General features: G+C 36.6%; 3 protein-coding genes across 5 annotated transcripts in view; 2 read left to right on the plus strand and 1 right to left on the minus strand.

The window, feature by feature from the left end:
• On the plus strand, nt 1-12685 carry DBT (dihydrolipoamide branched chain transacylase E2). Its single transcript, XM_032118809.1, has 11 exons — nt 1-104; nt 4163-4286; nt 4459-4534; nt 5436-5617; nt 5976-6103; nt 6838-7081; nt 7859-8025; nt 8741-8818; nt 9733-9924; nt 10087-10158; nt 10998-12685. Exons 1-11 carry the CDS (start codon nt 54-56, stop codon nt 11163-11165), a joined length of 1482 nt encoding a protein of 493 aa, XP_031974700.1. The 5' UTR covers nt 1-53; the 3' UTR covers nt 11166-12685.
• On the plus strand, nt 12415-24516 carry LRRC39 (leucine rich repeat containing 39). 3 transcript variants are annotated; one of them, XM_032118815.1, is made up of 12 exons: nt 12415-12503; nt 12724-12825; nt 13293-13347; nt 13923-13968; nt 16084-16319; nt 17184-17298; nt 18649-18805; nt 19364-19500; nt 20920-21065; nt 21438-21590; nt 22629-22768; nt 23768-24516. In XM_032118815.1, exons 5-12 carry the CDS (start codon nt 16195-16197, stop codon nt 23818-23820), a joined length of 1026 nt encoding a protein of 341 aa, XP_031974706.1. In that variant the 5' UTR covers nt 12415-12503; nt 12724-12825; nt 13293-13347; nt 13923-13968; nt 16084-16194; the 3' UTR covers nt 23821-24516. The 3 variants fall into 3 exon arrangements, with proteins under 3 accessions (XP_031974706.1, XP_031974705.1, XP_031974707.1); XM_032118814.1 differs by having other exon boundaries at nt 16132-16319; XM_032118816.1 differs by having other exon boundaries at nt 16132-16319; nt 17184-17289.
• TRMT13 (tRNA methyltransferase 13 homolog) overlaps nt 22764-24581 on the minus strand; it is a 7167-nt gene continuing 5349 nt past the window's right edge. The window contains exon 11 of the mRNA XM_032118810.1: nt 22764-24298. Coding sequence (XP_031974701.1) covers nt 24103-24298 — 196 coding nt within the window. The 3' untranslated portion in view covers nt 22764-24102. The remainder of the gene's footprint in view (nt 24299-24581) is intronic.

The following is a 24581-nucleotide window of genomic DNA, read 5'->3' on the forward strand; positions in this document are numbered from 1 at the left end:
GCCGCCGGTTGGCTGTGCCGGGGGTGTGTACGGGGCCGCTCTGCGCGGGTAAGATGGCGGCCGTGACCGCGCTGAGGAGCAGCTGCCGAGCCGCGGGGCGCCTGGTAAGGGGAGCGGGGGCCCCGCGGGCGGCGGCGCTCCCGGCCAGCCGGGGCGGGGAGGGATAACGCGCGGCATCCCCGTGTCCTGTTGCTGCCGTCCGGCGGGCAGACAGCGAGCACCGCGCCTCTGCAAACACGACGCGCTCGCGGACCTGCCGCCTCGGCAGTGCCCGGGGGCGGGCGGCGCCTCAGCTCCCCTCCCCGCTGTGCGCTCCCCGTGCTCCGCGCAGGTGACCGAGCCCCCGGCGGTGCCTGGGACCGCCCGCCCCGCGCTGCACAGGGAGCCCCACAATTGACACCCTCCGCCCCGCGCAGCCCCCGGAGTGCCCTGCCCTTGCCCATGCTCTCTGTGAAAGAAACGTGTGCCTTTCTGTAATAAGCCAGTGACATCCTCCTCTTCTGTTATTTCTAAGTCATCCCATTATTGCTTTGCCCATACGTTGCTGTGCCATCACCGCTTCTCCTCCCTTTGCATACCGCATCTGCACGGAGACGGTGTGGCTACACGTACAAAAAAGGGAAATGGGTTTCTTTGAATCCCAGGAGCCTTGATACTTAAAAAGTAGTTGAGATACCTTACCATAAGAAGTGAATCTACTTGGTTGCCTTTTAGGATACTTACAATCTCATGAACATAGATTTAGTTCATGCTTCCTTCTGTCTTCTTGTATTACAGTCTTTTTGCTGTTATGAAGAGTGTAGGCTTCCAATTATATCACCCCTGTTTTGTGGGATGTCAGAGAAGAAATAGCTTTTGAAACTTAGAAACAAAATTAAGGATCGGTTCCAGTTTCTATTATTTTTTTCCTCTTAATAATTCATATTGTAATTTTAAAGCATGATGATGAGGAATTTTTAAATGATACTTTTGTAATCTAGTTTTAAGCTAGTAATTTATAAGTATTTATTAATAATTTTACTAATTAGGAGCACTGAAAATAACGCTTTCTTTTTAGTTTTATTTCTAACCATCTACTCTTAAATCCAGAGGGAGATTCTGATGAGAATGCTCATCTTATCCACCTTATCTAAGTACATGCTGAACTATAGAATTGGCTGGTTTATAGTGCGTGTTTCTTGCAAGCACATTTTCAGTCTGAGCCAGGGGGCCTTTGTGTTAAGTGGTAGGGAAATGGCAGTTACCAGGACACTGGGACGTGTGCTAGGTTTTTAAATAAGGGATGACATCGGACTAAAACATGTTACGAGGGGTGTTGCTCTAGTATATAGGTAACTATATACTTGGAAATATAGAATAGGTATGCAAAACAGATGCAATGCTCATTAAAATGACTCAATGGGACAGAAGTCAAGAGAGTTCAGCAGGGCAGTATCCTTTAATGCAAAGTCATTGCCTGTGAGCATGTACTGTTCAATTTGACTTGGAAATTTAGTGTTACTCAATCAGGTAATCAGTTCTCTGCAGGCTGCTTAAAAATATTTTGTTCTGAGGCCAGCATACATTTTCAGGATCAGTGGTAACTTAGAAAACCAGAGTTGGCTTGTTTTTGAGGAAACAACCAGAGCTGAACCTGAGGAGCAAGGCAGTTCTCCCCCAGAGTGCACTCAGCTCCGCTGTTGGCTCGGGTCAAACCACAGCTCTGTCAGCCAGGCTGGTGTGGCCTCAGTCCCAGCAAGAGACTGAGTGGGCCCTCAGTTTCTTTTTGCCAGTGTCACTCTGCACATCGAAGACTTGCACAGGAAAGGTGTTACCTTGCTGTGGCATTATTGCCTTTAAATTGCTGTATAGTGTAATAGTAGTGACATTAACAAGCTCAGTACCAGCAGTTATGTTTGGGGTTTATTGATAGATCTTTCCAGACATGGGAATATGTAGATGGGTATGCTATGGATATTAGAGCTAATTTTGTCTTTTAGGTACCGTTTTTATTTCCTTATTTGGCATTACACCAGTATTATGGTGATTAAATGCTGAAATTGTAAGCACAGTCTCTTTGTTTAGTGGCTTTTCATTTTTTCCTTGTTAGTAAGGAACACTGTTCTGTGAAGAGATTGTGTACTGTATTATTACTCTTAACATGCTAGCACACCAACTTTTTGGTAGAGAATGTGCAAAACTGAGAACCAGAAAGATTCCGTTTTTAAAACTGCTGTAGTTTTGAATTATTCCTACAGATATAATATGAAACAGCATGGTAACTCTTCTGTAACAACACCAGTCTCTTTTTTTGGCAGTGACATTACTAATTCACTACCTGCATTGGTAACCAAAGGTTAAAAACACATGGAAATCATTGTGAAACTTCACATTTAGAAATAGTTCAGAGATTTGATGTGCTCCTTGTGATCATCTTCACAGGTAAATACTGAATGTTTTTCATTTAGGGTCATATAAAGAGAAAAGAGGGTTTTTGCAAGTTTGTGACAAAAAGGTCTAGTTGAACAATTTTTTCAGTAACATTTTTATGTAAACATGTACCCTTCAAGTGGGAAGAAAGCAGAATTAAAAATAGGAGAAAATAGGATTGTGAAGAGGTATGTTATATACCAGTTTTGTAATTTAAGGAGAACTTTAAATGTATTCCTAAAATATGACTTTTCATAGCTTAAAATTGCCATGTTACCTGATTGTTGAATACGGAAAGTTGTTTGGAGGACCAATGGAAAAATTTTGTGTTTGCTTGTTATAGGAAGTAGAAAAATACTCATTTTAAATCAGTAGGTATGATCTTAGTAGCAGGCAACTGAAAGATAACTCATATGATACAACTTTGATGTGTCCGTTATGATGGATTGTGTTGTATAAATGTTTGTTCCTTAAAGAAAGGTGATATTAAATATAACTTGCAGTACTAGGTTAAATAATACAGAAAATGAGTACATTGTCAGTTCAGAATTGTATGGCCTGCTGAATAATGTACTTTTTAAAGAGTGAAATGTGGTAGCAAATAGTTGAACAGTTTGGGGTGTGGGGGGGGGAAACAGGAAGTTTCATATGCTCTGTAGTTACTGAAAGGATTTTTTAAACAAGAAGTTAAAATGAACTTTCCCATGCAGGTGTGCTGTTTTCTGGCTCCTCTAAGAAGATAATTTCTAAATTTTACAGTTTTGAGCTACTTGAGGTACATTGTAGCACCTGAATTTTTTTCGTATCTCTGAGTAAGTTAGAGATAGTATCTACAGAGAGACTGTTATTTTTATAACTTTTACAGCACTTTTAATACAATATAACACCAGAATTACATTAAATTTAATAAATTTTACTAGACAAGAACAGGTCTAAACTAACTTGTGTTGAGATTAATAAAATACCTGTTTATGTCAATGCAAGCGCTACCAGCTTTGCTTTTGTTCACAATCATGACTGATTACATGATGCTTTAAAGCATAAAGTTTTGTCTGAAGAATCTTTCAGAAAATTCTGTAGACTGTTTTAAATTGATTTCTGGATAAATATAATTGTAACCATAAAAGGAAACCATCTCATGCCCAGTTCTTACAAAATATCTTTGAAGCTAATTTGGAATGATGTTTACTTGGAAATTATTGCCTCCTATATAGGAACAAAAACGAAAGGGCACCTCCCTGTGCCCTCTGGTGTGAATTTCCTTTCTGATTAGTACTTCTGATCAACCTCTGGTGGGAATTAGAGCTGATGAAGAAAAATATGCTGGTTTTCCCTGCAGTCTAGGAAAATCTTCCAGCATTCATCCTGGATAGGAATATTTCAGATGGCTGATGTACTTGATAGTATGTGTGCTTTTTGTGTGCCTGTCCTGATTAAGCTAATTCCTGAGAGAAACAATAGCAGTGAATCACTCACCAAATCCTGTCATGATTTTTGTTAATCAGTTATGTCACTGTGACTTTGATCTCCCCATGTGTTGTGTTAGTGAAAGAAGTTAAAGAACTGCAAAGCTTTTGCTAATGTAAGGGTTATTGTATATTCAAGAATGTATTCAGCATCATTGTGTTTCGGAAAGAACTTCTCTTACATAGACTAGAATGAAACGATTTCAGTATTGATGTTACATCAGGAATGTTAAATGAGCTCTGCATCCTCAGTCCATTGTATTAACCCTTGAGACTTTTCTCCCCAGGTTTGCACTCATCGCATTAGATCGTGCAGCAGCATTCGCTTTATAAAATCAAAATATGTGTGCGTGTTTGACAAATCTGCCCTCAAGTTTAGTCATCAACAGCGATTATTCAGAACATCTGCTGGTAATCCTTTTCATAATAAAATAATTCATTTTAATTTGCTATTTTATGAGTGTTATGTTAGAGGTTTGCATATGGCTGGTGTGTAGACTATTTCTGATTAATTCAGATTTTTCTGCCTGATATCTTGTATTTAATGTTAAACACACTGTATTTTCTTATTCTCTGTTTCAAGTTTCCTGTGGCCAAATTGTCCAGTTTAAGCTTTCTGACATTGGGGAAGGAATTACAGAGGTGACTGTAAAAGAATGGTAAGCTCTGCTTTTCTGGAAATCCACTAAGAAATCAGCAGGTAGTTTAGCAGCTTTAGTTATATTATCAATTAATTATCTGAGAACATTTCCTGGGTTACTAGTGAAGTTGTTCTGGTTTCATTTTCCACATTTTAAAACCTTGTACATACGGAGCTTCACATTTTGTTCATTTGCAATCTGGTATATTTGTGAGTGGAAAAAGTGGAAGGAATGGGATGCACCTGTATATAGGATTTTCCTTCAGTGATTAATGTTTTTTAAGTTCAGGAGACCTGTCTTTCATTATGTTTACTTAGACTGAGCTTTAGAAACAAATGACTAGTCCGGAGAGTCCACATAATTTTATCCTATAACCCTTCTCTATTGCTTTTAGTAAAAGATTTGAACTTTTAAATTGTTTGTAGAAAGCCAGCGATTAATGGATTAAACAAAATCAATGTGCACAGTGAATAAAGGCAGTGCTGAAAGGCCTTGTTCTTTGCACAAATACCTCTCTTTGCATGGAAGACAGTGTTCCCCACTATCCATCTCTTTCCTGAAACTGATCGTGTACTTCTGACAATTTGAAACTAAGAACTTCCTTGCATTCAGATTAAGCTGGGCTCATTCTTATTTTTAGATGCTTTATAATCTGACAGGAAAACTCTGCTTTACTAAAGTAGATGTAGTATGTGTATAATGATATTCATAATCATTGTGTCATTTCACCCAACAAAGGGTTCTGCAGCAGTCAGGCAAAATGCATATAGCCGACACATCCAGTATGTAGAATTTGTCTTCTCGTCTGGAATGCATTTCCATGTTGTGGGGATGTATATTACTGAACTTAGCAAAGGAATACACAGAACAGATTTTTACACTGACTGTGTTTCACAGTAGGCTGTGTGTTGCCTCCTAGGTACATAAAGGAGGGTGACAGTGTGTCTCAGTTTGACAGCATCTGTGAGGTACAGAGCGATAAAGCCTCTGTTACTATCACCAGTCGTTACGATGGCATCATTAGAAAACTCCATTACAGCATAGATGATATTGCTTTTGTTGGAAAACCACTAGTGGACATTGAAATTGATGCTTCAAAAGGTACTGTAAGCCATTTTTTTTTCTTGCATATTTTATGTTCGTTGCCATAAAACAATCAGTGACACAGAAGCTTACTTTTTCCTCCTGAAAATCTTAAAAGATTTTTTTCCCTTTATAAACTCAAGGAATTTAAATAGAGAAAGTTGCAATATTTTATTAGAGTTTAAAATCTCCTAGACATTTCCTATTGCATATTTAGCTTAAGCAGCAGCCTTTAACAAACTGTGTTCCCGTCCATATTAAATCAAAGTAAATAGTAAAAACTTCAGCTGTCACAGAATCACAGAATGGTTGAGGTGGGAATTTAACAAATGCTTATATAATGTAGTAAAGTTAGTTACTTTCTTTTTGTTTGCAGGTGTTTCTCCAGAAGAAGATGTTGTTGAAACACCTCCTATGTCTCACGAAGAGCACACTCACCAAGAAATAAAAGGTCACAAAACATTAGCAACCCCTGCAGTTCGTCGCCTGGCCATGGAGAACAATGTAGGTTTGCTGAATAAGGTCCTGCTGCATTTTACCCAGCTTTTATATGGCAGTTTGACTGTCTAGAAGAACACTGATCTAGATGAAACACTTGTTTTCAAATACATTTTACATGTATGAAAACTGTTGTAGAAATGAAGAGGATTGTGCTTTCTGATGATTACGGTGGATAGAAAAAGAATTACTGGGCTTAAAACACAGCTAGGAAGCTTTAGGCTGAAGATTGAGAAGACCTTTCTAGAATAAAAATAAGAAACTGTCAGAGGAGATTCCTGAGAATCTCTACAGAGAAAGAAGGAGGGGAAAAAAAACCCAAAACAACCTTGTTTTGTTTTTTAGATTTGTATTAGAGCAGAGGATATACTAAGTGATGTTTTACATGCTTTTCTAATGCCTTTTTTCCCCTATGAATATTCCATTGGTTTTGAAAGCTTATGATGCATTTTTGGAGAGAATTAACTCAAATGAATACTTCACTATTGATCCTGTGAGGTAATTAAGAGGTTAATAGTATTCTCAGTTCCTCCTTGAAGTATGCAATCAAACATAGTGGGACTAGTGGGACTTTTGGATGATTTGAACAATGTTGAATACCTAGTAAATTATAGAAAGGGAAAGAAAACTGCAGATATGTTGGATCAGAAATGGGAGCAATTTTAACCTTAGCTCACAATATAAGATATTTTTATAGTGCTGTGAAACTAAAGTGTCACAGCTTGTTATGTACTTTTCAGATTAAATTGAGTGAAGTTGTTGGGACAGGGAAAGATAACAGAATCCTTAAAGAAGATATACTCAACTACTTGGCCAAACAAACAGGAGCTATTCTGCCTCCATCACCGAAGGCTGAAATTGTCCCACCTCTGCGAAAAACAGAGACTGTGCCAGCTGCTCCAAAGGACAAAGCACGGAAAATCCCTCTACCTGTTTCCAGACCCATTGCATTTTCAGGAAAAGATAAAACTGAACCTGTAACAGGTAAATCATGAAATACAGAGTCTTGAGACCATGGTCACAGTAGGCTACCAGTAAATGTTGCTCTGTGAAAAGCTGATTCTTTTTGATGGGAGTGTTTCATGTTAGTGTTATGCAAGTGAGCGTTTAGGAAAACATTCTCTATAAGAAGCATCTCCACTGAAATTATTTTATGAAATATTTGTTGATGTTTTGGTTGGAAGGAGTTGGGCTGCAAATTGCATTTGGTCATTCTTCAAATGTATGCTGAAACAGGTAGGAATTCTGAAACGTGGATTTGTCATGGTAGGGATCATTATGCAATGATAATGGCAAAGTGCAGCGAATTTAAGGGTTTATCAGTGCTTGATAATAGCATACTGCACTATTATGTGAACAGTATTCACACTTGTTCAGGAGAACAGTGCCATAAAAGACACTAAAGTAACAAAAAATCACATTAAAAGGGGAAGATTAAGGTTTTTTGCTTGCCTTTCAAGCAATGTTTATTGGGAGAGGCTGGAAAGAGAAATGCAGATTATCATATTATGATTTCACATTCATGCATACATAGGAGAGAGATGTAGTAATATAGTCTGAAATGTTACAGTCATCAAAATTGAGTTCTGTGAACTGAATAACTCAGTAAGTGCTGTTTACCCTGTTCTTTTCTGGTTATGGTTTGGCTTTAGTTTGGTTTTTGTAAGCTGTGTAATTTGTTTAATGGAAACAGATGAAATTTCACCATAACTTCACAGAAGCTCCTTTTGTTGGTTTAAGAAGACAATAAATATTTTCCAGGTTTTCAGAAGGCCATGGTAAAGACTATGAGTGCAGCCCTGAAGATTCCCCACTTTGGTTATTGTGATGAGATTGATTTGACTCAACTTGTTCAGCTGCGAGAAGAGTTGAAACCTCTAGCTGAACTCCATGGAGTTAAGCTTTCCTTTATGCCTTTCTTCATAAAGGTGAGGCATGCAGCAGAGCCCTGCAGGGAGTACTTACACAGGTTTTGCCAAAATCTGTTCAATGATTGTTGTAAGTTTGGAGCACCTCTCTATCATCTGAGTTATGGCAGATCACAAGAAAACTTTAAACTTGTTTTTTGTTTATTGAGCCACTTATCAATTTACAGTTGGAATTGCAGCTAGGGTTATGCAATATAATTGAAATTTTTAAAAACATTAATGGGAAAGGGTAGAGTGCCTTCAGCATCATTTAATATGGAGGTAAGCATCACTAGGTGTTTGCATCGCACAAAACAAATTTTTGAAATTGTCTGTATTTTTTGAGCTCCTTTAAAATGAACCTCATATGAAATGCATCACCTTTGTTGTTGATGTTATTTTTATAATCTTTGTATTGCTAATGAATCCCTTAGATCTCTCACTGTTGTCCCTTCTATTGTTCAGAAGAGCAGGCAGTTGCACTCATTTAGTTGCCATGGTTCCATTTCCAACTGTTGGCCTCGCTGAAGGCTGATGCGCTGCCTAAGCTGTGCAGTGAATGCACAGCTTAGTCTGAAATTTCTCATGATGCTGTTGCACTCAGAGTGCTACCTAAACACTCGTTCCATATTGTTATTAATCTAAATTTTCTCCTACCATTACTTCTTTCCCATGGAGCTCTCTGGTTATAAAATATAAACCTCTTATTTCGTTTCCTTTTGTTTTATTCAACCAGGCAGCCTCTCTGGGATTGTTGCAGTATCCCATTCTTAACGCTTCTTTGGATGAGAACTGTCAAAATGTCACATATAAGGTTTGTAAACTATGGATAAACGTTGTGAGCAGAAAGTGTACAGTAATGTCTAACAGGGGCTTTTCAGAAGCCTGAGCTAATTGTAAGAACCAAAATTATGGTGTTGTGCAGGAAAATAATTTGTGTGCTCAGATTTTGAGATCTAGATTTGATTTATTATTGGTCTTGTTTCAGTAGATAGTTTCAGTTTGTTAGATAAGAGTCACTTTGTTATTCAGACTTGCCTCAAAAATGCATACTGATATGTTGATTTCCTATTTTTCGCCTGAATATAGGCCAAGCTTTTAAAATGAGAACATTTCAAATCTAATACAACAATTTTTAAGTAATAGCACAGTGATTCTACTATTCCAACACTCAACCCTTATATATTAAAGTACAGTCTTGATAAAAGTTACAGCATTTTCATACAAGCTGCTGGATTGATACTTCTGGGCAGCAAATATCTATTTTCTTAAGTTATGTGTACTTGCTCCTTGAAGTACAAACTCTTTTTGTGCTGTTTTATAAATAGCTCTCAGAATCCTTATATTCCTTCCAACAAATGAAAAGCAACTCCGTTTCTTTTTTTTTTTGTAATTTTAGTGTTCTCTTTAAAATCTGCTATGCATGTTTTGTTACACATATGATCATCCTAAAGTGCGATGTTTTCAGTGTGAAATTGATTCCAGGACTTTGTATTCTCTGAAGGTGAAACTGTTAGCATCAATTTACAGTTTGCAGATGTGAGGCTAATATTAAAAAAACTACATCATTTTCTCTCCTCAGAGTTGTATGCAGGAGTTGCTTACTAAATACAGCACTTTCAGGTTAAAAAGATAAATAAGAAAAATGTCATTTAAGTGTCTTTTTATGTAAGATACATTTTGTGTTGACAGTTTATATTAATATCTGGTTAATGACACTTGTTGCAGGCTTCACACAACATTGGAGTTGCAATGGACACAGAGCAAGGTTTAATTGTCCCAAACGTGAAAAATGTTCAAGTCTGCAGTGTGTTTGACATTGCTGTGGAATTGAATCGCCTACAGTCCTTGGGCTCTGCAGGCCAACTGGGAACAAGTGACCTCACTGGGGGAACATTCACCCTTTCAAATATTGGCACAGTAAGTACAGGAAAAATGAGAGCTACATCTGAAATCTGCTTCTGAAATGCAAACTTTACTGAAGTTTAATATGCAGAGAACAAAACCTGTAGCAAATAATTCAAAAGGCAATCTGCTTTAAAAACAACTGTTAAATAATATCCCCACCTTTTCCTTTTCTAGATTGGTGGCACTTATGCCAAACCAGTGATACTACCTCCTGAAGTAGCTATTGGAGCACTGGGAAAGATACAGGTATATTAACTTTATCTCAGTGATGTGAATGTTAGCTAAGGTCATGCAAATGGAACATAGAGTCTCTCTTTGTTGCAGAGAAACTGCATAACTCATGGTTGAAAAGTTTGTGGTGTTTTTAGACGTTTAAATGTTTAATTAGAAGTCTCTTACGCCGAAGTTTTATATTTATTTTCTAGAATCCTGTTATATTTCACTCACATCTGTGTTTAGCCTGCTAGTTACTAAGAAACAATCTAAACATAGTTGTACAAGTTTACCAGCATGGCAATTGCAATTTTGCTATCATCAGGGAAAAAGCTTAAGAAGTATTCCGAAAATGAAGTTTAATTTCATGAGCCAGATAGCTGAATCCATACAGAATTTTGAATGTGAAGGCAGTTTTATATTTTCTGAATTTCAGGCTTTAAGTCTTTAATGTAGACATTTGAGCTCAATGCTGGAAATGAAATTAGTACTAACTGAAATTACTTCTTCTATGTGCTTCCTCTGAGCATTTTTTTAGACATGCTTTAAAGAAACAGACATGTTGAGAACTAACAGTGCAATAAACTATTCAGGAGGAAACTTTTGAGTCAGGAAAGGCTGTTACTATTTCAGTATTTCCATTGTGGTGGAAAAGGGCTATGACTGTTTATTATGCAGGCTTGCAATATATTCTAATCTACAGCACAAACAGTAATGGAAAGGTCTTGGGTTTTAGTGTGGTGCTACTGCTGTCTGTCTAATTCAGCAAAATGTTTAAATTTAGATCAACAAATTAACAAGAACAAAAAAAATACAGATTTGCTAATGGAAGTATCTATTATTTCTGGTTTTGTCCTTCCTCTGATTTTTAGGTTCTTCCTCGGTTTAATGGGAAAGGTGAAGTATTTAAAGCACAAATAATGAATGTGAGTTGGTCAGCTGATCATCGCATCATTGACGGAGCTACAATGGCCCGGTTTTCTAACTTGTGGAAATCTTACTTGGAGAACCCTGCTTCGATGCTGCTGGACCTTAAATAAAGGAAATCATGGCTAGAATATGCCTTTAAACTGTGGATTAGACTGAATAGCTAGAAAAGCTGTCTCTGCTAACATGTGCCCTTTGCTACGTGCATTATATAGTAATGTTATGTGGTTAAAAGTTCTCAACAGCTGATATCAGTCTCAGTTAGTTGTTACTTCTTTTAATTAGTATTGCTGTAATTTCTTCTACAGCAAACTGTCAAACTAAATAGGTCACAGCTTCTGAATATGGTGGTGGAATGTCTTTATTTTGCCTTTTATAGTAAGAATGATTGTCAGGCTGGTGTGACTGAGTGCCACTGCTCTACACCTGCAGTATTTATAATCTGAAGGGGAATTCTAGAGGGGCATACTCATAGTTCTTCCATTTTGGACACGTAAATTTATTTTAACAAATAATATCTGAATTCCCAAAAGGGATTATGCAAAAATCATGTACAAATAAAATGCCTTTAATGCTTCTGCCATAAGATGTTCAGAGAGCTTTTTGTTGTTTAATTGAGTAAACCTCTTAAGTCTTTTGCTAGTCCACTTTTTCCTGGCAAGTACTTGCACAGGTACTCTTTATCAAACTATAAATGAAGAGGCCATATTTATTCAAATGCTTACTGACAACACTGATTGATAACTATCAAGGCCTTAATACTCTCTAGAATATCCTGTATTTTTACAGGCTGAAAGTAGTTTCAGTCCTTAATGCTTTCCAGTTATTTTTATTTCTTACAGAAAGCATCTGTCTGTTAAAACCAAACAAGAAAGAGAAAACAAAATAAAAAAAGAAGGATCTTGTTTTATTATTTTGTCATTAGGTAAGCCTGACAGTAAGCTGATCGTGATCTACAAGCTTGCATTGTGTTATCGATACTCAGATACTAGAATTTGACAGATTTATCAGATTCAACAAAGAATGGACATTAAAAATACTGTGTGAGATGAGGACTCTTAAACTCAGATACAAGGCACATAATGAATAGGTTCAAGTTAATGCCTTTAGAACAGAAAACTGTTATGTGGCTTTAAGGTAACTTTACAGATCATGAGGATTGCACTGGTGATTTAATGGGAGATATGAAGAAAACTGTTGGATGTAAATACCTTCTAGACACATAAGTTTCACACAGACACAAGAAAAGACAGTTACATAGCCTTAAAAATGAATTTGTAATGCACAAAATGGACATTTTCTCCTTTTTTTAGATGTATCAAAAACAGGAGCATTCTCCAAAATTGTAGACCAAAGTTGTCTATTGCATTTAGCTGTGAAGATTTGAGACAGGCTGCCAGAGGTGGAATTCCTGCTATCCATGATGCTGAGACTGAATAAGAGGAAAGCTGGTAATGTAGGAGGGGGAGTGTGGAGCATCCATGTAAGGTGCTATTAATATTTCTATTGTGGTATAAGGGTCTTTATATAAAGGTCATTTCTTGCAAAGTTTGACTAATATATCATGCTTATCACCTATTTCATTTTTATCAGATTTATTTATTCCTAATAAAAAATATAAAGCCACAAAGAATTGTAGTAATATTGTTTTTATTTGTGAATTTTATGCAGGCAATCCTGTACAGGTGACTCAAACTCTTTCTTCTAGCTTTAAAGAACATACTGTGCTCAAGGCTACCAAAAGAACACAGCCTAATATCTACTTTCCTACAAGTATGTTGTTGTGGTAAGGGCTTAGGATAAAGGCTTAGGATATTTTTTAATCTGATGAGCATTGAGAAAATAAATTGAGGAAATATAAGTGTATGAAAGAAAGCAATAAAATTACTTTGAGATATTTAAGACAGAATAATTTTACTTACACAAGGAGTGGATTGAAAGCTAAAGTACTTAGTGTCTTTCTAAGTAGGTATTGGTGTTCATGTATTTAGTTTGTGGTGGACTGGAGAGGGTCAGGGGTTTTTTTGTTATAAAGTTCTGTGTGGTAGAGTTATAACCAAATTGATGTTACTTTTAAAATTTCATCTTCTTCACATTTTATACTCCAGTGCAGTTGGTTAGAACTATCCAGTTTTATGGCTTCTGCCTTAAATAGTCACCTGTGATTATTGTTGTCTCTCTTTCCATTTGATTGAAGAAAAAGATTCTGACAGACTTGTTCTCCTTTTATCTTCTCCAAGGGCTATTTGAAGAAATAGAATGTTAAATATGTTTCATGAGGAAGCATGAAAAGGGGTGAGTAATAACCCCTCTGCACATCCCAATAAAGATTATTTTTCTGTCTGGACTTTGATAATTTGCACTAAATTCTTCAGCAAGAGAATTATTCAGCATGGGCAAGAGTAATGAGTGAAATACTTACTGATGTAATACTTTTTCTAGTTTATTTAGTCAATGTTGCTGTTTAATAGCACTTTGAAGCTCAGTTACCTTGCAGAGAAGCATTACTAAAGAAAGCAGCTGTTTTTAACTCAATACTAACCTTTTTTATTTTTAATTATAATTTTTAATTCAAAACAAACTCATTGTGTAGTATAACAAGTACTCCTTTGTTCTACTTGTTCACAATTTTTAAACTTCTGTTAAAGGGAGTCTAGTTTAGGGGAGCCCAGTCACACTCTGCAAACTGGGAAGACTTTAACAGTGGTAAATGCTTGGGGGGGTTGCAAAAGTGCCTCATGTGATGCCTTCTATTCTCAGCATAGGTTAAAATTAGAACTAGACTGACATTGCATTGGAGTCTGAGTGAGGGTTTTAAATGGGTTTGGTAATACAGACAAGATTCATAATTTATCTCTGCTCTTGTCCAGAAAGCAATGAATCACAGAAAATCCTTGAACACACCAAATAATTGAGGTAAGTTGTTGTTAAACTCTTTCTGATGCTTGGAGGTGAAGTTTTTGGGAGATCTGATTACTTAGGAGTGAATTTGCAGCTGTTTTACAGCCACGTTTGGGAATTCACTTCTGAATTGTTGGCTGTGATGGCATGATTATTATGGTTTTATTTTCCTGACAAATAATAAGATCTAAGAACAAGAACTTTTTGATGGTAGTCATGTTATATCATGAAATACTCCTGAAAATAGTCATATACTTAGGCCCTTTGGTATTTCATGGTTCTAAGGCAGTACTTGTTGAATAGTACACTTTCCACAGCAAAAGAGAGTTGCCCAGAGTAAGCTTTACTGGAAATAAATATTGGTTTGACTGTATAGTATGACACTGGGTTTAGTAGTACAACTATTAACAAATGTCTCTTTTCTGCACAATTTGTATAAAAATATTTCTAGTTTTCTACCTAAAAAGGCTTGTAGTTCAAAAAGTGTCTCTAAGCAACAAGAAATTATAGATTAGTTAATCACTTGATCTCAGTAGAAATTTAACCTTGAAAAAATCATGCAGTTTGAATAGTAACCACTAACTGGAGCAAAAAAACCTCATGCATACATAGCATTACTGTTGCATATTGGGATGGGGATGAGGAAGGGTAGTTACTCTGATGACCATTGAAAGAGAAGCTAATCCTTCAAATTAGTAAATGTGATCACATTTATGTGGGGGAGGGAAAGAGGATACAGTCCTCTCTTTACAGGAAAAAAATCCAATTCCTCTGTAGGAACCCAAAGGCCAGACTGCACTGTGCCACGCTGGGGTTGCCATTTGTGTCACTTCTCAAATCCTGCCATTTTTCCCTAACAAACAGAGAACAGCTAAGAATAATAAATATTAATGTATTAGACCACATTCTTCTTTATTCAAGATTTATAATTTGATTTTTATGCTGTTTTTGCAACAGGAAGGAATCCTGACATTTTACATATTATTTGCTTACAGATTTTAACTTGATTTCAGTATAATCAGGCTTTACAAATAAGTATGTTAGCAAAAGATGTCGTAAACATAAAATAGAATGACTGACAGTTTGAACACAAAAATGGTCACTAAGCAATTGTGGCTTATCCAGGCCATACAGAATTATAACAGAAAAAATATAAAAGAAAGGATTGGTTCGAAAAGACAGACCTGCAGCAATTATTGTAGGGAAATATATGTATGAAAGGACATGAAATTCCTCTTTTGTTGTCACCTACCTGCTTGTTGGGAAGAAAATTATCCTTACTTTTTTAGTTTGAAGCATATGTAAGATATTTTTCTTACTTGCCCCTACAAGTATCAGTAAAAAGTTAGAAAGGGAACATTCCAATCATCAATGTTCAGAGTACACTGCTGCTGGCATGAAGTTTAAGCCCTGCAAGCTTATCTGAGTATCAGTGTCTTGGCTCCAGTAATGAAAATAACAATGATTTTTAGAGGTATGCACTGATTAGGATGAGTGAGTATCCTATTTTGCTGCTCTTCAGGACAATATGTATTAATTATCTCACTAAAGGATAGATAACTTTAAAAGTTTAGACTGAATTTAATTTTAAATGTGAGTTCTGACACCCAGTAGGGCTACACAAACATTCAAAGAGAAATCAGAAGAATTTAAAAGCCTTTTCCTAAAGGTAATGCATTACTAACTATAAAATACAATGTAATGAGTTAAGCTATGAAGAAAATGAATGCAAATAAAGTATACTAATTAATTTCCAAGAACAGTTCAGTTCTTATAAAGTGCAAAACTCCTGTAGCTGCAAGTATTTATATCAGGTAGGTGCCAGAATGCTGCTATCAGAATTTAACTGCCTTAGATTGCAGGTAACAGCTTAATTTCTTCCTGGGATGGGAATGAGTACTCAAATCTGCATTTAATAATTATTAAGGTCAATGCATAGCCTACCATTGGAAGGAACTGAGAGAAGCAGTTGTTCACTGATAAGAATGCAGAGACTGCAAAAAATACCATTTCTTATTATGATAAAATTTATCTAGGTGCAATTATCTATTTTTATAAAGAGAAAGCAGTCAATAAAATCCTGTCAGTTCTTTACATTAATTTAATAACATAATGAAGTGGGTATTGCAGTATTTTAGTTTTCACATCACTGTCCCCATCTGGTAACTGATACATGAGGTGGTGCATTGAGCCTGAAATTCAGTCAGATTCCTGCAACTGAATCTGAACATGTAAAGGATCATGGCTGAAACTGCAGTTTGCCTGGGAACATTCACTGCTGTGAAGACACTCTGGGAAGTGAGAATACACAAGATAAATGAAGAATTACAGAAAGAAAAGGAATTCAGGCAGAGGTCTGCAGGAAGGTAGGTGAATTGTAGATCTTTAAGTATGTGAAAAGCTAGACCATATGTTACATTTCAGAAGACTGTAATTGGTTTCTTCAAACTCATCCAGACTCTGATTCTTTAGTTGTTACTCCTGCAGGATTCCCAGTGATTAGAATTTATCTAGTGTCTATGATAAAAATATTAGTATATAGACTAAATGCCCTGAAGTCAGATACTAAAATCCTCTGCTGTGTAGATATTCTAACCAGTGAAGATTTGTTATGCTTTCTTCTCCATTGAGTTATTAACAGTTATTAGCAGGGTTGCTTGGTCAAAAAATTGCCAGCAATTTTATGAAATTTGAAGAAATTTAGCATTCTATTTTTGGAACTTCTAATTAATCAGATGTGTTTGAAATGGAACAACAAATTCAAAAGTTACTGGAGAACACAAGCAGAAAGAAAGAGAATTGTTTTGTTGTTGGAATTCTTGCTTAAGTTCCCTTTGGAAATCAAGCTAAAAGAAGCTGATTGACCTTATTTTGTTGCACTTATATATGGTGGAATGGAAGGCTTTCATTTTAGGAGACTGCTTCAAAATGTGGTTTGGAACTTAATTCCACATGACTTTATATTCTGTGGCCCTCCTGCAACATGTTGAAAGTGAATTATGTCCTCCTCCTGAATGTAAATTTGAAGAACTGTAAATAGAATTCCTATAAATTACCTCAGCTGAACATTAAGTGTTTGTCTTCTCTCCAACTGGTAGTGTATTAACATCCAGATATAATTAGTGTTATTTGACAGTAAGGCAATTGTCTCTTTTATTTCCAGCAAATAGGATAGTATTTATTGGCTGTATTCATTGTGGCACCACTGGCAGATCTTCTTTCCCTTGTAGGCTACTGCTTGTCTGGGAGGAGAGAGCTGCTTTAGCAAAGCTCAAAGAAAAAGTTATTAATGAAGGTGGAAGAGCAATTTTAAGGATAGAGGAAGAAGAATGGAAGGTAGTGTTGGTAGGAATGACTGATGCATTAGAAAACTACTATTTACAACTTTACACTTACAGTGGTACTATTTTTGTTCTATTAACTGCTCACTGTGCTTTGCTAACAGTGAATTGGGACACACTGTTGTGAGTGTAAAAGCAAGCTGGGTGTTTTTTAGTCCTGAATATAAAGCATTACTCTGTAAAAACAAAGCCCAAAAGGCTTTTCTGAATTAGAAATTATTTACACGGCAAATTATGATTTTTATTATGTAAATTCTCATTTAACATTCACACACCAGAACTACTGAAATGTATCAAGGTGAAAACCCCCCTCCGTATTTGGGTGCATGAAAATATTTCTTATTGTTTATTTTCTCTATCTAAGAGTGAAAATGAGCCTGTAGATCCCCAGAACACTGTTATTGTTGTTTCTCATGCACAGAGGTAATCTGCTGTTAATTCTGGCAGAGTGAAGGTCACCAGTGCTCTGAGCCATGCAGAAACACATAGCCAAGCTCCTAGAAAGTGATGAGAATTAGTCTGTATTGAGGCCAGTGAGAACATGACAGCCAGACCCAGCCAAACTCTGCTGGTCTGCAGGCCAGTGGTCCTTGTTCAGAACTCTTTGAATACAGACATTGTAGTTTTATTATCTCTCAGGTCTTCTGATCTCAGCTGCTCACTGTTTTTACTGACAGAACAGGAATAGAATTTAGATCTCCCTTTATGTGCAAAAATCCATTTAGAGCAGTTTCATCTTCAGTTATATTGAATTTTTTTTAAAAAAGGAAGAAAGAAAGAAACAAAAACAAGCCTGAAACTTGTCAATGACAGAAGTGCAGGTATTTAAATCCTGGAAGCCAAAAGTAGGCAGGTTAAATCTGTGATCAGAATGACAACCCACATTCGTGTTCACTTCAGGATCATGGAATCATGGAACATGCTGAGTTCACAGAGTCCAACTCCTGGCCCAGCACAGCACCATCTCCAAGAGTCACACCCTGTGCCTGAGAGCATTGTCCAAACATTTCCTGAACTCTGGCAGGGTTGGGGCTGTGACCACTTCCCTGGGGAGCCTGTTCCAGTGCCCAACCACCCGCTGGAGGAAGAACATTTTCCTAATATATTGATGTAAACCTTTATAAAATATAAACCATTTCCTAATATGTATGATATTAAAATCATATCAATTATGCTTGCTATTCTTAGCATATTTTAGAAAACAGTTCCCAGGATTCATTTTGTAACCCACATGTTACAGTATAGCTTAAGAAGAAGGACAGACTGTTAGTGTTTCAAGCAAAACTTCTGCCTCAGCCTGTACTCTTCCTGCATACTAAGTTGAATTTCTTCCGGTTCATATTTCTTGTTGTAGACATTACCTTCATGCTTATTGAAACTAATCCATCTCCAGGAATGGCAGCTTCACAGAACTAGTTTGCAGAAAATTCCTCAGTTTATTGGAAGATTTCACAGTCTTGTTGTTCTGGATCTATCCCGGAATTCAATTGAAAGTGTACCTAAAGAAATTGGTGAGCTGTGCTTTCTTTTATTTTAAGCTGCTTTTCTAAGAAAATTGGTCTTGCACAAATGTGCCATTTTTGTGCCCTTTGCTGGTCTCATAATCCTACTGGGTAGTAAGAAAACAGATTATTTAAATGGGACAGTGAGATAGAGATCTCCAAACCATAGATTCCCTTTAAACTAAAAATGGGGCTGGATGGAAGAGACATTTCTCTATGAAAGCTCCCCATGACAGAAGAAGAGCCTGTTTGCACAGCAGGGACTAGACATCATAATGCAGCTAGCAAAGTGATATTGAAAAACAGACTTCATGTTCTGAATCCACAGCATGAGTAGCCTAGTCATAATTTTTTGGATTTGGGTTTTTCCTTGAAGCACTCAACTACAGTTCAGTTCTGTACTAAAGAGTCCTGAAGTGCTACTCTTTGCAGTTTGGTGATTTTTGTTTTGTTTTGTTTTGTGAGAACACAGAGCATTTATATAACAGTAAAAGGATAAGACAAAACAAGTAATGCTGTGCCTCAAATAGAATAAACATGTACATTTTTCATTTGTGCTCTCTACAGGCCAGCTGACCAATCTCCAAGAGCTGCTTCTCAGCTACAACAGAATAAAATCTGTTCCTAAGGAAATAAGTAACTGCATCAGTCTGGAAAGACTGGAACTGGCTGTCAACAGAAGTATCTGTGATCTTCCTCCTCAGGTTTTGACACTGTTTAGTTTTGTTTAATGCATATTTTGAATTTATACAAAGCCAATTATCATTACACATTGCACTTCTGATTTCAGATTTGCTGTGATACTGTGATTGCACAGTACTACCCAGAAACACTGATGTGAACAATCTTTCTATGACTGGTCAAATTGAAGCCACATGAGAAGCACATACTTGAGTAGCTGAAGGAGCCAGTCTTTATTTTGGCCAGATAAATGACTTGGCAGTGCTGGGAGGGCAGTGATACAGTCCGTATCAATTTGTTTAGGCCGGTTATCTTCACTGATTTACCCCACTAAGAGTCTGATGCCTTAGCACAGAGAAGTTCCCTTTTGAGAGTATAAATTGGTACCATATGCTGCGACACAACTGTAAGCATGTTTACCAGAACAGCCAGCTCTGAAAAGGGGTTGTGTGATTTATACAGTTGTCTGTGCAGAGTTGAACAAGTGTTGTTCTCAAATGCTGAAAACAATTATGGGAGACTAAAGACAACTACTCGCCTACTATGGAACTTTAATTTGAACTCACCTAAATGTGAGAGACCTGCATCTGTAACTATTAGTCTCTTAGATAGAGATGACAAGTATGTAACCATATTTGCTTGTTTTAATTTATTTAAAAAGCCAGTTGTGGCAATAGTTGACAGCAGTCAGTGCCTTGCAAAATTGAGTGAGTTCAAACAGCAATAGCCAACACAGAATCTTCAAATGGAAATATACACTATTAGCCAAAATCCAGAATTTACAAAATCTATGTGGATACAGGTTGCATGGGGTAATGTAGAAAATCTGTGGTTCTGTCCTATGGAGACTGCAGCAATGTGAACACTGTGAAGCTCTGGTTATGTGCACTTGAGTGGCATTCAGTGTTTAAACAGTTGGACCAGATCTGCCATAAAACATCACTTGAACATCGCAAAAGCACGTGAAGGCACGATTCACCAAAGCACTTAGATGCTATGTTGCATTTTTAGAATGTCTTGCCAGAGTAGTAGACTTACAGCATGGAAAGTGTCAAGATTTACTCTAAAATACAGTCCATGCAATTTGATACATAAAAATCTGAATATTTGACTAATGAAAATGGCATATTGCATGGAGTATGAAATACTAAGGACAGTGCTGTCTTTAAAATTCTTTTTCTTGAGGCTTGGGGCATAGCTGCATTGTAGTCAGCAGTTAGGGCACTCACTACTGAGTGGGAGGTAAAGTCCCAAACCTACCTACCCTCCAGGCAAAACTTACAAGGTACCTTATTGTTAGGTACTATCAGCTATTGTAACTCAAAACCCTTCTGTGTTTACTGGCTTCAGAATGTGTTTTAATGTTTCTCAACGTTATTAGAGCACTGCTGTACTGCTGCAACAGCTACACAAAGTTGGATTAAATCTCCCCTTCTTTTCAGCTCAGTGATTTAAAGAAGCTTTCACACATAGATCTGTGCATGAATCAGTTTACTACCATCCCTTCAGCTCTTCTCAACATGCCAAATCTGGAATGGTTAGATATGGGGGGAAACAAACTCCAGGAGCTCCCTGATGCAATTGACAGGTAAGTAAAGCTCAAAGCTCATCTTGGTCACAATTCCACTGCATTGAAATTCTAATTAATAAATACTACTTCAATAGGTAATTTTTATGTTAACCTCACTCAAGATTTTATCAGCCCTAGTGTGATGTTTTGGATGAGCTGAAATAATCCATTCAATTAACAATAAATTCAGTATCAACTATAAGGTTAAATATTTACTGTCAATGATATTTTTGAACAGGGATTAGGTGATTATCTTGGATATGGGGCTTCCTTTGATAATTGCTACCTTATGAGTCCTTTATGTGACTGAAAAATTAATTATTTTATGGTAATAACGGATATGATCTATTTTCTAAATCTTGATTTATTGCACAAATACCTATTTTTCAGAATGGAGAACCTCCACACTTTATGGCTCCAAAGGAATGAAATAAACTCTTTGCCAGAAACCATTGGTAATATGAAAAATCTTAGTACTCTTGTTCTTAGCAACAACAAACTTAAGGATATTCCAGCTTGTATGAAGGACATGACAAATCTGAGGTAAGAAAAAGCAATAGAAATACAAATGAAAATACTAGAAAATATTTTTCAAAGCCTCTCTTGAGTTGTGTATCATAGTGATACTAAGGGAGAGGAAAAGACACTACCACAGTTGTAGAGATGGACACAATAAATCAGCATAATTACACAGATTAACAACAATTAAGGATTTAGTCAAGCAAGTGTAGTGAAACTTAGTAATAAGAAGTTAATTATGATAGCTACAGTCTCACATGAAAAAGTAAACTAAAACACATTTTCTCATTTCATAGCCCTCCCCCTACAATTGCCCTTTTATATCACTCTCTAAAGGCAAAAGCTTGCAGAAAAATACATGGCAGGCATAAAAGTGACAAAAAGTAGAATTTTGCCATTGAGAAATCAAGCATTCAGAATTTAAAAAAAAAAAAAAGATTAGGTTTAGGGACATGTCCTGTACTTGATATGAAAAATAAAAAATAATGTAAATTCTTAATTGGTAGAATTTGAACTACTCCTCAGTATACCATGACAGAAACTTTCCTGTTGTTTGCATTTTCATTTGGATTGCTGGATGTTGGCCATTTTAGAGAAACAATGCTAGTCTGCATAAATCATGCCTAACCAGTAAGACAGTTCCTGTTCTCAGCTCTTTTGGAAGCACCTCCTTAACTAAATATGTACAAACATAGGCCCAAGGATGGACCAAGAATAAAGAGAGACAGGACTGGCTCCTGCCTTGCAAAGCTGGGCGGAGGCATTTGCACTGTTCTCATCCACTCACCTGCTTGTGAAAGCTCAATACACCTGACAATGGGGTCAAAAACTGATGGAAAATTATGAGGACCACAATGTTTTTTGTCACCACAATCAGCTACTGTTAGATAGCATCTTCTTAGTTTATTTAATACTATTGATAGAGTAGTGAGTTTAGTATAACAAAAGTTTAATTTCATTTTGCTAAAAATAGTGCTTGAGAAATCTTAATTCAGTTTCAAAAGAGTTTTTTTCTCTGGACAAAACTTACTGCAAGAGTAACCTTTTCTGGTGAATTCCTAGATTTGTCAACTTCAGAGACAACCCACTGGAGCTAGAGGTAACACTCCCTCCATGTGAGAACACAGATGAGGAGGAGCAACAGGAAATGTTTGGCATTGACTTCATGCACATGTATATTCAGGAGTCACTCAAGAAAACAGGCAAGGCTTTTTTATTAATTCTGATCTCTCCACAATACAGTGAGGAAGAGAGGAATGAACTGGATAAATAAAATCTAGGATATATATAGAAATGAAACATGAATAATCCTCCTAATAAATGAGTAGCTTTTTCAAAAAAATCTGTAAACAGGCTTTTACTGAGGGCAGGGGCACTTCTAACAGGAGTTGGCACAGTAGGTCTTCACCACAAACAGCATAGGAACATACTGGAACCATGGAGCACTGGAATAAATGTGCCTGAGTTATCTATACCATGAATAACTAGAAGCTGATGACTGTCTTTTGTATTTGCGAAATAATCAGTTTACATAGTGAAGGTCTTCTAGCACCCTTTAATTCATGAAGCTCAACTTTTCCTATTTTTGGACGTTGTTCAGATGGTACTTCCAGAGGAGGATTAAGGGAGAAATGCCTATTTTCCCAACATATGTCTTTTAGCAATGAACTATCAATACCTGATAAACAGATGTTTGTCACAGCTTGCTTTCCCTGACACAAAATAAAGTCACTTAAACAAAATACCCCCCCAGTTTCATCCCACTTCTAAAACATGACAAATATTTGCTATTCATAGTTTCCAAAGTAACAGCTTAAATGTTGCAGTTAAGAGACCCAAATAAGCACTTTGGAACAGATGTTCAGGTGGCAGCTGTTTTTTGCAGAGAGCACTTCACTGCAGATATAAAATGTTCGTTGTGATCTTCATTCTGTGTTTTGTGAATGCTTAAAAAATGATTGAAATGCTCTTGATTTAGAACACTAAGCCAACTTTTTTCTTATCTATATTTCATTACAAAATTATACCACGATGACACTTTAGATGTAAGTTTTCTTCTTGACTAGATTCCTTAGCAGCACAGGCTGATGAAAGTACTTAGGTCTACTTAAGCATTTTAAGAGGAAATACAAAGCTATTCTGAACTTCAAAGTGAAAATAAAATATGTTAACTTCTCTTAGTTTAACCTATTGTCTTTCAGGAAATCTGGAAAGTTCTTCTGGTTCTCCTCCTGTCATGAATCCAAATGAATAAAGAATGTAACTGTGAATGGAAGAAAATATCAAGTACAATTCTTCACAGCGAAGAGGCTACAACAGGTTTCAAATATTCTTAGGGATTTTATATTTCCACTGATGTGAACTGGTTTGCATATTTGTAATTCCCAGTGAAACTGAAAAATATAAGACCTTTTCTAGGGTACAGGAAAGATGACAAAAGGGTTTTTTTGTAAGAAATGAATTAGCTTTTTAAAAAAGTCCAGATGAGTTTCATAGGGTTTGTTTTTTCCCCTGCCAATTCCAAATCTATTTTCTGTCATACAGTTGGCTCTGGTATCAAAGAAGGACTTGGGACAGCTGTCAACAGCACATTCTCCAAGGACACAGCAGACTCCGTGTAATAGTGTAGTGCAGCCTTGTATCCTTGTTGTTGTAAATACTCAATCCGGCCATGATCAATCAGCCGTTTACAGAGGCAGCCGATCTCCTTTCGTTCCTCAGCACTCAGTATCCTAGTTTCAGAGAAAGGAAGGAAAGAATGAACAGCTGTCAGGAAATAGTTTTGTTAATTAACATTAGTAGTTAAGCTTAGAAAAACTACTGAAATCACTCTAAGTTCATTTCAGTCAGGCAAGCATGACTGTTGAAATATTTTGAAATGTATGTTCATGAAAATTGTATTTTTAAAGTATTTCCATAAGTTTAGTAATTAAATGTTTCTGCAAAATGCGTCCATTTGAGGACCCAAAACAATTTAATGTGCCACTAGACACAGCTTTTCTGCTAGAGTCCATT

The sequence above is a fragment of the Corvus moneduloides genome, chromosome 9 (assembly GCF_009650955.1).
Source record: "Corvus moneduloides isolate bCorMon1 chromosome 9, bCorMon1.pri, whole genome shotgun sequence".
NCBI lineage: Eukaryota > Metazoa > Chordata > Aves > Passeriformes > Corvidae > Corvus > Corvus moneduloides.